We start from the raw sequence: 15,506 nt of genomic DNA, 5'->3' as shown, positions 1-15,506 counted from the left end.
ACCAAAGGCTGCATGTTCCATCCTGGGTTAGGGCACATGCCTGCGTTCCAGAGCAGTGGTAAGACCTGAATGGTTGTGTCCACCTCCCCCCACCTGCCAAATTCCTATGTCGAAACCTAATCCCCAATGTGAGGGTATTTGGAGATGGGGCCATTGGGAAGTGATTAATCATGAAGACTCCACCCGTGTGGTTGGCATGGGACCAGTGCCCTCATAGAGAACCCAGGGAACTCCTTTGTCCCCCCTGCCATGTGAGAGCTACGAACAAGGAGGCAGGCCCTTGCCAGAGACCAAATCTGCCAGCACATTGATTTTGGACTTTCCAGCCTCCAGAACTGTGAGAAATAAATATGTTTATAATAAGCCACAGCCACCCAATCCATGGTATTGTTATAGCGGCCCAAACAGGGCAAACAGCTACTACAACAGTCTGATTTTTGGCCTCTTCATGTCTCAGGACAGCAGTTGATGTAAACAGGGGACCATAAGAAGAAAAGATGCTCAACTACTTCATTAAGGATACCTATTCTTCCTTACTCAGAAATGCCCTCAACCCCAAGAACATTGCCCTGGCCTGGCTCCACTCCAGAACTGGGATCCACATTTTTGTTGTATCCACATGTGGACTGTTTTCACCTTCCACTCATGCTTCTCCCCCGGATAACGTGACCCTTGATACCAATTCTGACCTAACACAACTGAAATCAGTCCAAATCAGATTCCCAGGAGAAAAAAATATTGTTTATTTCAATGCACAACTGCAGCATTCATGTGCCTTAGTCTGGGTTGGCAGGAGGAGAGGTGTAACTAGTTTTCTTGTCCCCAAGATCAGGTAAGTAGCTAGGTCATCCTTCACTCTCAGCACTGGTCCTCAGAAGTCCCAGATCCTGAGCTCCAGATATCAGGATATAACGGTAGGGCTGACCGTGCTCCAAAAATCTCAAACAGTCTGCTTCCAGGAAGGCAACCTTCTGCTCCTTTGTCCTCTGCCCTCCCTTAGGACACAAAGCCCTTCTGTCTGGCCAGGCATCTGTTGGCAAACTCCAGGAGAACGCATCCATCTCTTCATCCGCAGCAGCTATACTAGGTCTCTGATACCCCATTTTGGGGCATCCCTGAGGTTAGTCTCTGGAGGTACTGCTGACGTAGAGGTGGCAACTGAGGATACAGCTCAAAGCCCTCTGGAAGGGTAGAATTAGGAAGCTTATAGTGGAGGAGGTGCTGCCGGAGACCCTGCAAAGAGGGAAGAAAGCTTACAAAGTGGGCAGTGAGATCCTGTTGAAATGTATGTCCCCCAAGATCCACTATTCTCCCACCCGCCAGGATGTGCCCAACCCTACCTCATCTGCCAGCAGCCAAGTTTTCTGCAACATGGTCCTACGGGCAGCCTTTACCTCATCCTAGAGACAGAACAGGGAGACCTGGCATTGGGCCAAGGGCTGGTACCCATCGCTGGCCCTCACCTCCTCTCCAACTGGCCCAAAGGCAGTGCAGTTGCAAGCTCCCTTCCTCTCTCTGGAGAGGGGAATGTAACTTACTGAGCTCTTTGGGTCTTGGGAGAAGATGAAGCTGTTGATATGAGCCACAGTCACAGCATAGAGCACTGGACACCAATGTAGACGGAGGGCACTAGTAACCAGGGCCTGGAAATAGAGCTGAAGGAGGGCCAGGTTGTCTTCAGGAGGCTCCGTGTAGCATTCCAGGGACACAGGCAACTGTGACAGGGGAGATGAAATATGCTGAGGATAACATGGTTACTTGCAACTGGACAGTGCGATTACGGATGAGTCTAATTATGTTCTCTTTAATTCTCAAAAAAAGTTTTAGTGTTTTTATACAAAATATGCATTTATATTTTATATACACATTAAAATATTTCTATTTTGTTTACCAGATGTTACAATAAAAATTAAAAAATCAGATCTTAAAAAAAAATGTCTTCACAGCTTATAAACTCCTTAGCCTGATATTTGAAGCCCTTTAAGACTTTATTAGCCTTGTTTCCAAGAAGTTTCCAAACTGAAATCTGTTCTAGACTCCTCCCTCTTCCCAAGCTGTCATATTCCTCTCTGCCTCTGAGCCTTTGATTATGCTGTTCCACATTCCTGGTCAACACCATGTCAATTTCCACTTCTTCCATAAAGCCTTCCTCTTATGGGAAGCCAACTTTTCCTTCTCTGACTCCTGACTTAGCACCTAAAATCTAAATAATTTGGAACTATCTTGGGATTTAGTACATCTCTTACCTGGATCACAATACCTCAAGGACAAGAAGCTTGAGCCCTGAACACCTGCTTTATGCCAGATAACCTTTTTGTGGATTCTTTTAATCGCCTCAAAGCCTTGGAGAGGTATGACAAAGAACTGGGGGCCCACCAAAGCTCCCCACTGCTCACGGCTGCCCCCAAGGCCCAGTACAGGATGCCCATGGCAGGCTCTGCTGGGTTGAGAAGGTACCTGGGTCAGAGGCAGGCGCAGAGCTCGCAAGGCTCCAATATGCTCCCCAAAGAGGACGAGGCGCAAGGTGACGCTGAACCGACGCTGCAGTGGAAAGAGTACCAGAGCCCCAAAGAGGTGGTCCCCAAAAGAGACAGCCTCAAAATGCTCCAGGAAGTTGGCATAGAGGTCAGGGAAAGATGCCAGGCCAGGAAGCGGGCAATCCAGGTTGAGTTTCGGCAGGACTTCAGGCTGGCAGAGCCGGGCCAGGAGGGCTGCCACCAGATGTTGTATTGGGGTCTCCCGGAACAGTTCACTGTCCACCAGGAACACACACATGAGCCGTGCCAGGCGGGCAGCAGGGGGCACAGCCCAGAGGGCCTGGGGACGCCAGCTCTCCAGGACTAACACCCACTGCAAGGCCCGCATGGCTGTGCCCACAGCGTCAGCAGGAGGGATCCCTGAAGGGGTGTCTGAGGCCTGGTGGTAGAGGTGAACCAGCGGCTGGAAGGGCCAGTCGGTGGGCAGTAGAAGCTCCTTAGGCAAAGGGAGCAGCAGAGCTGGGATTCGCTGTAGCTCCCCTCGGTACAAGGCCTGAGAGGCCTTCAGGCTGGGCCGGGCCAGTGAGCAGTGGGTCAGGTAGCAGCTGCGAATGCTGGGGAGGTCCCGGCAGGCCTGAGCCAGCAGAGCTCCTCGCCCACACCCAGGGTCCCTGCTGCTCCCTAAGGACAGCCGGTCAGAGAAGTCGGCTGCTTCTGGACCCCCTGCTGCTCTTTCCCTGTAACAGAACCCAAAAGCCAAAAATAAGGGTTGGACCCACAGCACCCAGAAGGCCATGCCAGCTTTCCAGGGCTTCCCAAAGGTTCCTAGGTCTTTCCAGTTCCCCAGTTCCATGCAGTGTGTGTGGCAGTTATGAGGGTGGACACTAGAGTCAGCTGCCTCAGAGCAAGGTTACAGAGCTTCTCTGTACCTCAGTTTCCTCACAGTGAAACAGCTATAACAGTAATACTAATCTACTTATTGGGGTGGTCACTTTGTAATGTCCAATCACTATGTTGTACACCTGAGAATAATATAATATTGTATGTCAACTGTAGTTGAAAAATAAAAATTTTAAAACAGTAATATCCATCTCATGGTAAAGGTAAAATACTTAAAGTACAGTCAACTACTTAAGGGAATACCAGACACAGCTTAAGTACTCAGTAACTGTGGGATACAACATGTGTATAGCTAGTTTATATACTATACAGTCACAATAGAGTCTCACAATAATTCTCTAACGTGGTTACCCTCAACCTCATTTTACGAATGAGGAAATGGACGCTCAGGCAGGTTAAGCATAATCCATGGAAGAAAGACAATTAAGCCCACTTCTCCTGGCTCCAAATTTAGGGCTGCTCTGTTGACAACCACAGCACCCTCTCAAAGGGCTGAGGTGATGCCACCAAATCTGGACTTACGGCAGAAACTCCAGCCGGAATACACAGCTCAGCATTAGCTCATGGGCAAGGTGCTCGCTTCCAGGCAGCAGCCGGCTCAGCAAGGCCAAGGCCATGCTATGATGGAGGGCAGCACTGGGGGCTGGCACTGGCTGGAGTGTTGCCTGCGGACAAAGGGTGGGGGGCCCAGGGGTTGAGAGGGGACAAAGCAAACAGAAGTGAGGATGAGGACATAAGCAAAGAGGGAATGTGCTGAAGGGCATGTCCGGAGGAAAGCAGGAATGGCACGGCTTGCCTGAAGCAGCACAGGTTCCAGAGAAGCAGGAGGAGGGGAATGTGAGGAGCGGGGAGTGGATTGAGGTGTGGGGTTGGGGGGTACCCACCGCTCTCTGAGCCAGGATGAGTGCCAGATACTGCAGGTGGTACTCATGACGTAGGGCCCACGCAGAGAAGGGTGTGAGGGGCGGGGCAGCCACAGGAGCCACGCATTGGAGGAAGTAGTTCTGGAGTCCTGGGGCAGCCAATACAGTAGCCAGCTGAGGAAAAACAAGCTTGTTCAGATCTGGAAGGTGACTTTGATCCTTTCTGGGGTGCACAGGTGGCTGCCCCCTCCCCAGCCAAACTCAGAAAAATGGGTGCTGGCAGAAGATGCCTCCTTTTTCCAAAGGGCGCCCCCTCCCTGCTCTTTCTGACTCCTGCCGTCTTGGCCTCCTGCCTGGAACCTACCCGGGGCCTAGGGCTCACCTGGCCACACAGCCCCTTGTGGATCTGGGCCAGGGTGTTGAAAAGACAGAGGAGGGAAGTGAGGACCGGGAAGGGTGAGGCTGAGCCAGCAAGACTGAGAGGCGGGCAACCGCCGGTGCAGCCCAGCGACACAAGGCTGGGGAGAGCTTCGGGGGCTGGAGCACAGGACTGTGGGTTGCAGAGAAGAGAGCAGCGCCTGCAGGCAGAATGGAGAAGATGAGGGGCTCTAGCCTGAGTGTGCCAGGCTGGAAGAGGCAGGGGCTTGGCTGTGCAGACAGCGCCTGCCTTTCTCAGAGCCCCCAACTGATGCCCACGAGGGAGTCAGGTTTCCCTCTGGCTGAGGGCTTCCACCTGGAATAGACCAGGGAGCTAGATCCCGGAACCCGCAGAAGAGAAACTGTCTCTGCCACAACTACACACACAGTACCTACCCAAGGGAATCCCACAGGCTGCCCAGGGAGGGCTGGCTCAGCAGGGGCAGCAGCAGCTCCTCCGACAGGCGCTCCATGTCCTGAAGCCAATCCTCTGGGCACAAGTCTGGCTGAAAGACAAAGGGGCTCACTGAGCTGACAGCCCAGGGCTCCCATTCTCTTAGACCTTGTGTACCCAGGCGTGGTCTATAATTCCAAGAGCCTGAAAGAGTCAGTATTTGGAGGCTTCTGCCTTCTGACCCTTGTGGAGGGAGAGAAGACCCTGAGGTTGCTCTGGCACTTGCTGTCTAGGGGTCCTGAGAGAGCATAAAGGCTCCATGGAGACTGAACTGCTGCTTGGGGTTCTCTGGCTCTTTGGAAGCTCCACTGGGTATAGAGGTGGAAAGAGGACAAAAGGTAGTAAGGGAAAGGTGGAGCAGGAAAAGGTGGGAATGGCGAGGCAGGAGTGGAGAGATGAAAACGGGGGCGGGGGAGTGTGTGTGTTTGCGGAGTGTTAAGATGAAAGCAGGGCGCCCAGGGCATGGTGGAGAGCAGGAGGGCAACACTCGCCTGCCGGCTCCAGGCCTGGTAGAAGGCATCGAGGAAGAGCAAGCAGGCAGTGGGCACCGGGCCCAGGGCACTCCACATCTCAAGTCTGGGCAGCAACTTTAAGGTCTGTCTTAGACATGGCTCCACAAGAGGCTGGAGTCCAGACACCTGTGTCCAAGTGATCGACGACGTGACTAACAGACTGGCCTCCGCGGAGCCACTGCAGGGAGGCCAAAAGGGGCCACAGTGAGGATCGGGCTCCCTTGACTCCCCCGACTCCTAGGCTCTAGCCACCCTCCCTCTAGGGAGGAGCTCTCCTGCCTCGCTCAGAGCTGCAAGTAGGAGGTCCCTGCTGCCATCTCAGGGCTATAACCTACCTGCTGGGTTTGGGGGTAGTGCTGCTGGCTGCCAGGGTCAGCTGGGTGAGGACAGTGAGCAATGAGGCTATCCGCTGCATGGACAGTGGCTGAGCGGGGCGGGTGCTGAGCTCCTTCGGCATGGCCTGCAGGGCCCGAATCAGCACTGGGTATAGCTCCCTGGGGAGAACAATGAGTGCCTTTCAGTGTGGAAGAGAGATGGAGATGTAAGTTGCAAGGCAAGGCCTCCCCAGGGCCCTGTAGTCATTGCGATCAGTCGCAGGGCTGGGTATTTCTGGTCGGCTTCAGGAGGGAAGGAAGGTTGGGGACTGAAGGGAAGAAGGTAGCTCTTCAAGGTTTTTCCCAAAAAGGAAATTTAAATCTGATTTATACCAACGCTGCTGTGCACAGAATGTAAACAATATTTGCACACAATGGCACAGCATTTGTTCTGCTCTCCTCTAGCTGGTCATTATTCCCAGAATCCCCTCTTCCTCATTTCCAACCTCCCTCCAAGCTTGAAACCTTGCACGAGGCTGTCATCAGTTTAGGCGAGAGTACAGAACTGGAGGGGTCTCCCGAGGAGCCTACCCTTTGTTTTTTCTCACCTGTAAAGGTCACTGCCCTGGCCATAGGAAGCTGCCACAGCCCACAGACGGAAGGCCTCCGTATTCAGCGTCTCGGCTTCCTCTGGGGGCAAGGTCAGTTCCTGGGGAGCCTCAGCTATAAAGCGGCACAGGCAGCTCCGGACATCAAAGCTATTCAACTGAGGGTGGACAGAGTCTGGGGGTCAGAGTCAGAGCTGGGGATCAGGGTCCCAGGTAGCCTCAGGTTCCTTCATTATGGAGACTGGCTCAGCTTAGCCCTGTTCCAGGCCCCTCTGGTGCCAGAGGGTCATAGCTCTGGGCCAGGGTGAAACTACCTCATCTGTCTCTCTCTCCCGTCCTCCCCTCCCCTCTCCTTTTTAGCAAGCACTTGCTGGGCACCTTTTCAAAGGCTACTTGGCTATGAGTGATGTGTGCCCATCTGTATGTGTGCTCTGGTCTGGGAGCCTCCCTTTCACATAATGACAGCAGAGTAGGTCTATAGGATATGATAGGCTCCAGGTGACTAGGTTCCCGACTGGTGGTTTTTGTTGTATTTCTAAGCAATTGAACCAGAGACGAAGAGGAAGGTGGAATGAGCAGGCCCCCCGAGTCCAAGGGTCATGCTTAGCCCCCAGCCCAGCACTTTCTTGAGGACCCCCTGCCCCACCCCTGCCCTGTGTCCTGCTCACCAGCCGGGCAGCAATATTTCTACCAGCTGAGGCCAGGACACGAAGTAGTTTCATAGCAGCAGCACAGGGTACTTTGTGTAGACTGGGGGTAGGCCCCATCCCAATGGGGGACCAGCTGGTGGGCAGGAACTCTCGAACTACAGTCTCTATCAGCCGAGGGCACTCCAGGACCTGTGGGGGACAGGAGGAAAGGGAGGCAGGGAGGCTGAGGGTCAAGGCCAAGCCCAGCCAGGCTCTTTGCCCATTCCCTGTCTCTTTCTCACCCTCGTGGCTGACTCCAGGGAATGTCGAGCCAGGCGGATGAGCACGGCCAGGATGTCAAGGACCACAGAAGGTCCTGGGCGGGTCACCTCTAGCACATAGCGCAGCCGAGGCAGCAGGTTGGTAGCCAAAAGCCCCTGGAGATTAGAGAGAGAAATGCATTGCCAAATGCAGCTGGGCTCAGGCCTTAATGACCCCTCTTGCTCACCATGTGCTTGCCCTTGAGGTCATGGGACAGATGCAGGTGTCCCAACATCTTTACCTTGATGACATCATGTCGGGCCAGGTCAGATGGAGGCCGGTTTCCTTCCTCACGGCTCTTCTTTTTTGCCTTTTCTCCTGAAGGCTCTTCATCCTCTTCCTCATCCTCCTTGTCCTCCTGGCTAGGCATCAGAGGGAACACCATAGCTCCATGGTACCAGGAGAAGGTGCTGTCAAGGAGCTCCTGCCCGAGGAAAGAGCATGGGGTAGGGAGAAGAGGTAAAGCAAGGAAACGGGGCCAGGAGTAGTGAGTGGAATGACCCACAAAGAAAAGAAGGGCAAAGTTCCAGGCTTTGAGGCTTTTAGGAGAAGAAGGTGACACTTCCGTCCCATTCTCTGTTCTGCCTGGCAAAGCCTCTACAATGAGGGCATGCCCAGCAGGAGGAGCAGCGACTCTGATACTTCAAAGCCCCATTCGTATCCCTGTTGTACCTCATCTCCAGGAACCACCAACAGAGCTCGAAGAGCTCGGACAGCAGCTGCGATGACCCCATCCACTCTATCATCCAGGGAGAAGCGCAGCAGGAAAAGGAAACCAGCATCCAAAAGGAGGCGCAAGACACTGCCCGCTAGCCGGTCCCCAAACTCACCAGCCTGGGCCTGGGAGGCAGGAGGATAAAACCTTGTAGAAAAAAGTTATATAGTTTCTGTCCTAAACTCTTCATTTGCCTACCCATGACCTTGGGTTTGTCCCGTTCCCAGTATTACCCACATATGGTTGGTGCATGGACTAATGAACCACCGCAGAAAGGGCAGGAGGTGGGCAAGTCTAAGCCTGCGAGGTGGGGGTGGGCAGGACCAAGCCAGCAGTCCACTCACCCTGCTGATGACCTGGGCCAACACATGTAGAGCTAGTGCTCTCTGCTGGGACACCTGGCTGCGTGTCAGGTGGAACAGCTCCTGTAGGGAGTACCCTGCTCTCTGGGGCAGGGACAGGAAGTCAGAAAGAGCCAAGTACAGTGCAGCACCCTCCGACAAATACACAGCACCCACTATATGCCAGGCACTGAGTTAGGAGTCAAGGGGAAGACAAAAATAAGTGATATCTCTTGCCACTGCTCTCCACGGATCCTCAAACTGGTAAAGATAGGATTTGCATACAAGTAACCATAACATAAGATTAGGAGGAAGGTGGTAATCAGTGTTTAATTTGCAACCACAGAAGGGGGGGGGGAGAGGGAGAGGGGGAGAGAGAGAGAGAGAGAGAGAGAGAGAGAAGTGGAAAAGTGATGTGGTCTTAGTAGGTGGGCAGAGCTTCTTCGATGGCCTGGTCTAGAGCACAGGGTAAAGGCATTCCCTGGAGCAGGCTTTGGGAGCTGGACCCCGGAAGTCCTTAGGCATAGGCTTTATGTGGGGGAGGGCAGCAGAATGGTATGGCAAGAGCAAAGGAGCAAGGGACAAACTGTCTTGCGGGACTAAGGAGCCACGACCTCATTCTTTGAGCAGAGGGGAGCCAGGAAACTTTCTGAGGCAAGGTGAGGCATGGCCAGAGCTGGGCCAGAGGGAGTCAATGTGGCAGCCCCATGAGGGATGGCATGGGATGGCATGGCAGAGTGGAAGACATGGTGACTGGGCAGACAAGAGGGAGCAAGGCTCTTATCTAGAAAGCATCAAGGGGAAGTGAGAGAACTGACAAGTTCTGGGAACTGACTGGAAAGTGAGGGAATGAGGAGAAAGATTTTGAGCTAGGAATCTGAATGGACAGCAAGACCTTACACTGGAATAGGGCACACAGGAGGTCCAGGGCATCTGACCAGAGGTCCTTTTCCACATGGTTATTACAAGCTGCCCAGCCCTCCCTGGGCCCTGGGCCTCACCTCTGCCTCCTCTCCATGGTGGTGTAGTCCCAGATGAGTGGGGAGGTCCACATCGGGAGCCAGCAGCTCTCCCTGGAGACTGAATCGGGCCTGCATCCTCTAATGGGAAGAGAAAAAGGACTATGGGCCAGGGGCAGCAACGACTTCCCCGTACCCACTCTTCACCTTTAATCCCGGGCCTCTTAGGACTTAAGTTCTGGTTCTACTCCTGGTTAGGAGTGGGCTCCTCTGGCCTCTGATGCTAGGAGGTGAGCCCAAAGAAGAGATAGTTCTCAAGCTCGGGAAATAAAAGGGCCTGAGTTCTGGTGGCAAGAGCCGCAGGCCACTCACCCGGCTCCACCCCTTGTAGGCCAGGGGCCTTCCTCACCTCCTGCGTCTGCTGCCGCCGGAGCGGGGGAAGGTCCTGGGTCCAATGGAGCTTGTCCAGTTCAACAGTGTCCATGTGCAGCCATTCCTTGTTGGGGGCCACAGGAAGTGCCAGAGCTGGGGAGATGGAAGCAGAGTAGTATTCCCGAAGGGGCTTAGCTCACTGATCCACTGGTGTCCCAGTCATCACCCAGCATCTGCCACATCCACCTCTGCCCAAGGGTCTGGCAGCCTCTGCCTTCAGCTGTGGCTGAATGGCATGGCTCAGGAGCCAGAACTCCTGGGAATTGGGCGAATGTCTCAAATATGGCAGAACACACCCAGTCCCTGGGCTCTAATCCCTATCTAACCCCAAGGATTTTTTGGGAGGGGAAAGAGGAAGAGGAGGAGGTAAGGAAGAGAAGAGAGAGGGAGCAGAGGAGGGAGGGAAGACCGCATATATCAGGGAAAATATAGTTCTCCAGTGCCTAGTACCAACCTCTTAAAGGAGCAGAGAGGTAGCGACAATAGAGGAGGCAGCTATACTGCTTCAGGGAGGCAAGATACAAACACACACAGCCACATCATCCTCTTCCTTTCTCAGTCCAACCCCCACCTAACCTGCTCAGCTGGCCTGGAGCTCATCCAGGGGCAGGAGGGTCCTGGCTCTCATAATTCAATTTCTTCTTTTGTTAATCACTAATAAAATAATCAAATTCCTGGGAAATGAGTGCTCCCACTGGCCCCTGTGCTTCAGGCCTGGCATGTTCATAAGACCTGCGTCACTCTTCCCCCATTACCCTGGCCCTGCTCTCTTCCCCCCAACACTGAGAGCAGGGGCAGAAAACTGGGATGGATGGAGCCACAGCTGGGGTAGCTAGAGCAAAGGGAGAAGATGGTCTGCCGCGGGAGGGGCCATTCAGCCACGACACACTGCACATGAAGACTGATTTCAATGCAACAATGAGGATTCATGTTAGATCTTCAAGGACAGAGAAGGTTCTCTTTTCTCATCTGCCAGAAGGAATACTCTCCTCTACTTTTATACCCAAAAAGATGTGCCCCCACTTCCTGCAAACCTGGGGCTCCTAGCTCTGGCTCATCTTCCTGCCTGGGTTCACTGGCAGAAGTTGGCATAGTGGGGCCTTCTCCAGTAACCTCAAGAGAGGGTCCTCCTGGTCTCTGCTCCTCGGCGGCCTTTTGTTCTGCTTGCTCATGGGTGCAGCTGCGAGATCTCAAGAAAGCAACCAAGCTGGGATCTAGAGGAGAGAGGGAGGGGAGACTGAGTAAGGGCAGATTCTCCCTAACCTCCTCTAAACCTGAAACCTGAATACCGCCTGCCTTCGGGTGCCAAGATAAACCATTTCCCAGCCCTGGCCTGAGCCCCCTGTGCTCTCCTGGGGCCTCAATAACTCATACTTGTCACCATGACCTGCCTGCCTAACCACGCCTCCACCCTTCATAGTCCCGTGGCCCAGGTGTATGCCCATCCCTGTGCCTGGCTCTAGGTCATAGGCCCAAAGTAAGTGGCTGTGGAAAAAAATCACTAATGTTGACTAGGGCGAAAGGGAAGGCATTTAGGGGAACAATTTGTCTTTCATAAATAAATTAGCTAATTTATTTATGCACAAATATTCACTAGAAACCTAATATACACTACGCTCTACATAGGTGCTACAGTTTGGAACAAGGTGGACTTGGTGCACAGAAACTAGGAGGGAGGTGTAGTAGAGCATACTGCAGCCACACTAGAGAAGAGCTATAATACAATGTGTATTATACGAGGGTAATACCGTACACACAGCAGAGTGTTTAAGAGCTGGGCCTGTGGGACCACTTGGACCCGGGTTTACCTCTCATCCATGTTTGTTACTAGCTGGGTGACCTGAGGGAGAATTCCTCAAAATTTTGAGCCTCGGTTTTTTTCAATTTCTTTTTCATAGTAAATGAGATTAGTACCACCTACCTCATAGGACAGTTTGAGGACAGAATGATATAATGCATTAAAGTATTCAGCACAAAGCCTAGCAATCACAGTAAGTTTTCCTTAACAAGTGGCTGCCCCTTCTTAGCTCAGTCTTGGTAGGAATGCCAGGTACTCATACCAAGCTGAGCCAGCAACCTCTGCTGTTCCTGTAGGATCTCCTCAGGAGTCATGGCTTGAAGTCTTGCTATGTTCTCTTCATGGATGGTCTGAGCTTCCTGCTTAGCCTCCTGGCCCCTGAGCCCCTTCCCAGTGACCAGATGGGGTTCCTGGAAGTTGTGGCTGCCCCATGGAGGCTGGTGATACTTCTCTCTGGGTGTGAGTGACTCATAGGTCACAGGACCTGGAAGAAGGGTATGATCAATTTTATTGTCTCAAACCAATTGGACTTTCTGGCCCTCTTCTCTAGTCCCATTAGCCCTGGAGACAGATGGAGGCCCTAGAGCTTTCCCAGGCATGGAGTGGAGAACCCCACCTCTACCCCGTACTCATTCTTTCCCTTGGACTTAAGGTTTCCCTTAGAAAACATCCTACTTTCGGACTTTTCTCTTAGATGTTCAGGCTGCCATCTGCCTCAAGGCCATACCCCCCAGCTCTTCTGCTAGTAATTTGCATCATTAAAGGAATCATGGCTTCTATCTTTATTTTACAGTCTCTGCCAGACACTTCTAACCTCTCCCTTGGCCTGCCCTCTTCTGCACCTAAGACCCAGATATGGACAAAAGCCTCCCATACTCAATATTCTAAGGGAGGATATGGGACAGCTTCCTCTTCAGATGGCTCAAATGTCATTCATACTTGAGGCAGGGAACACGTATATCCAAATATGACTCTATGATTGTGCATCACAAAAATGCCAAGCCCATGTCTCTTCAACACCAGCTCACCCTCTGGTGGGTCCAGAGTAGGCACAACTCCTCTAACTGGTGGGACGCTGGCCTCTGGCACTCTCCTTGCTGCGATTTCCTGGGCAAAGATGCTTTTCTTCCCAGATACTGCTGGCTTCCTCTGTGGGGTAGAAGAAAACAAGGATGATTGATATTCATTAACCCATTCTCTTCTCAGCCTCTTTATTCCAAGGTCACTGGAACAGAGATAAAAGGGAACTGCTTAATCTCCAAGGATCACAATCTTAGTGCTCGGAAAAAGGGTATTAAAGGAGCAGAGGTCCTGAAGTCTGACTGAACTGGGTTGGATTTCCGACTTTTCTATTAGATGTATGGTGTTGGACAAGTTATTTGTCATATGGAGGGGATCTCAGTTTCCTCATCTGATAGAAAGAGGATAACGTTACCTATCTTACATGGTTATTATGAGGATTACATGAAGTAATACATATAAAGTGCTTAGTATGGTGCCACTTTAACAACAGAATTACTTATCATTATTAAGATTAACAATCTGGCCCTGGCCAGGTAGCTCAGTTGGTTAGAGCATCATCCTGATATGCCAAGGTTGTGGGTTCACAACCTTTGTTCACAACCTCAGTACAGGCATATACAAGAACCAACAAATGAGTAAATCAGTAAGTGGAACTACAAAAAAATCTGTTTCTCTCTCTCTCTCTTTCCTTTTCTTTCCCTCTCTACAATCAATGAAAAAAAATTATTGATCTAAGGAAGAAGCGCTATGAGGCTCACTTGACTGTACCCTAACGCACCATCTAAGGTTACTCCTGCCTACCTGTCTCCCCTGTGAGCGATGGAATACAGGGGGGAATGCAACGCCACTGGGCACAGGCAAATTCACAGCCACTGAACTTGTATCTCGTTCCTGCAGCAAGAGAGTACAAAGGAGTGATGATACAGAGATTTCCCCAGGCTGGAGCCTATACCAGTAGCCCCAGTTCTGTATAACTAGAACCTCACTCTAGGAAGTGATAAACCCACCTTGCTTTTTAGGGCACAGTTATTCTACAGTTGATCTTAGCCAAAATGCCAAGAAGTGATGGGGGACAGTGATTCTAAACTAGCCCCCACCCTGATTGCAGGGGAATAAAGTCCCACCTTTCTAAATCATCCTTTACTCATAAGGCTCACCACCCCCACCCAATGTTGTTGCTGCCCTAGGATGCCTTGTCCCACTCAGCCAGGGTGAGACGCACAATAATCTTAGTCAAGACAGCAGTGATGTGCTGATCGTGCCTGTTCAGCCTCTCCTCAGGGTCCTCATGGTCAGCCAAGGGATGGCCAGGGCTAGGCTTAGCTCTTTTTGGGGGAGCAGGAACCAAAGCTGGGGGCAAATCTGGGAGACCTGGGAGAAAGAAAAGACAACCCAGATGTGAGTATATTCATATATTCCCAGGAAGAGTCTGAGGGCTAGGGGAAAGCCAAAGAAAGTAAGTCAACTACTGGGAAGCCCTGGCTCAAGCTGTGTCACCTTGCCCAAGATTTTAACCTCTTTGAGCCTCGGTTTCTTTCTATATAAAATGGGATCGCAGCAATAGCAGCTATGCAGCGTATGAAATAATAATGGGTAGAATCCATCCACAATAGGAAGAGGAAGGAGACCCTTAGGCTGTACCCTCTCCTTCTCAGCCTCACACCCAGAGCCACTCACTGTCCAGCATCACTGTATCCCGATGATCCTGCAGCAGAGGCTGGTCCAGGTTAGCACTGGCGCCTCTCCTACTTCCTTTCTTCACCAATTGTACTGCTGGGGCTGCACCAGCTGCGAGAAACTGACTCTGGAATCGCAGCAGGTCCACCTCAGACTCCCCTGGCTTTGGTCTTGACAGCATCTTGACACTACAGGTGCCTTCTCTGTGCAATTCTTTCCACCACTGCTTCGTTGTGGGGACTCGCTCTCATTCACCCCTAAAAGCAATAAAAATGGGCCTTCTTTAAATGAACCCTGGTTATCTTTCTTGTGCATCAAAGAAGCCTCTTTTTCCTTGCTAACTCATTTCTCCTTATTCATACCTTATTGCCATTCCCTTCCTATTTAGCCCTCCCGGAAGTCATCAGCCTAGCTACAATATTTATTGCCAACTTAGGTTGTGGATAATAAAAAGTCTCAGCAGCAACTTTAGGGGCACAAAAGAAAAATGTCACCGGGAGCCAGGCTGATAAATGTGTCATATCAGGGAATGGAGATTCTGTATCAAACTGTAAAGAACATGCCTGGCCTAAAAGTACTGAATTAGTAAACCACCTCGGGCTGTAAAGGTTCAATATATAAAAATCACTTGTAGTTTTATACACTAGCAAAGAACGATCAGAAAGTGAACTTAAGAACAATTCCATTTACAATAGCATCAAAAAGAGTAAAATACTTATGAATAAATTTCACCAAGGAAGTAGAAGTCTTGTACACTGTGGGCCCCACAACTCCCCGTAGGGATCTACGGTCCCGCGTGCCCTTGGACCACCCCCGTAGGCAAAGAGAAATCACCGAGTTTCAGCCTCTGCTGCCAGCGGATGGAGGGAGAGCCGTAACCGGGATCTCCGCACCGAAGTGGCTTCGGCCGCTCCTGTACAGTCCAAACACACTCCGGCAGGCTCTGACAAAGGAACTGAACACTCAGCAGCAGAGCCCTCCGCTGAGATCCCCTGAACTCCGTCTCTCCAGACTAGCCACCTACTGACTCTTGCACTGCCTGGGAGCCGCCATCTTGCCCCGCACC

The 15,506-nt window shown here is 51.8% G+C and overlaps 1 protein-coding gene across 1 annotated transcript; it reads right to left on the bottom strand.

Moving 5' to 3' along the window:
* Nucleotides 1-754: 754 nt before the first annotated feature.
* Nucleotides 755-15,500, bottom strand: RPAP1 (RNA polymerase II associated protein 1). Its single transcript, XM_054565569.1, has 25 exons — nt 15,275-15,500; nt 14,441-14,697; nt 13,986-14,134; nt 13,565-13,654; nt 12,769-12,889; nt 12,003-12,224; nt 10,977-11,156; nt 9,920-10,035; nt 9,553-9,651; nt 8,555-8,656; nt 8,168-8,335; nt 7,737-7,919; nt 7,477-7,611; nt 7,214-7,384; nt 6,546-6,703; nt 5,959-6,117; nt 5,603-5,801; nt 5,054-5,163; nt 4,623-4,818; nt 4,262-4,414; nt 3,900-4,042; nt 2,458-3,214; nt 1,539-1,715; nt 1,341-1,400; nt 755-1,233 (listed from the first exon to the last, which is right to left on the bottom strand). The coding sequence occupies exons 2-25, from the start codon at nt 14,619-14,621 to the stop codon at nt 1,084-1,086; spliced, it is 4,179 nt and encodes a 1,392-aa protein (XP_054421544.1). The 5' UTR covers nt 14,622-14,697; nt 15,275-15,500; the 3' UTR covers nt 755-1,083.
* Between the last annotated feature and the right edge of the window lie 6 nt (nt 15,501-15,506).

The sequence above is a fragment of the Pteronotus mesoamericanus genome, unplaced genomic scaffold, assembly GCF_021234165.1.
Source record: "Pteronotus mesoamericanus isolate MK-2021 breed Mesoamerican mustached bat unplaced genomic scaffold, CSHL_Meso_final contig_164, whole genome shotgun sequence".
Taxonomy (NCBI): Eukaryota; Metazoa; Chordata; class Mammalia; order Chiroptera; family Mormoopidae; genus Pteronotus; species Pteronotus mesoamericanus.
Note: the sequence above shows the minus strand (reverse complement) of the source record. Positions and strands in the feature narration are given on the sequence as shown.

What these genes read in the sequence shown, in the direction of transcription:
- RPAP1 (XM_054565569.1), bottom strand. Translation starts at nt 14,621, where the DNA reads ATGCTGTCAAGACCAAAGCCAGGGGAGTCTGAGGTGGACCTGCTGCGA. An exon ending in TGGTGGTTCCTGGAGATGAG is followed by an intron (nt 7,920 to 8,167) that starts GTACAACAGGGA and finishes TTCCTCGGGCAG; the next exon opens with GAGCTCCTTGACAGCACCTT. An exon ending in CCCGACATGATGTCATCAAG is followed by an intron (nt 7,612 to 7,736) that starts GTAAAGATGTTG and finishes TCTAATCTCCAG; the next exon opens with GGGCTTTTGGCTACCAACCT.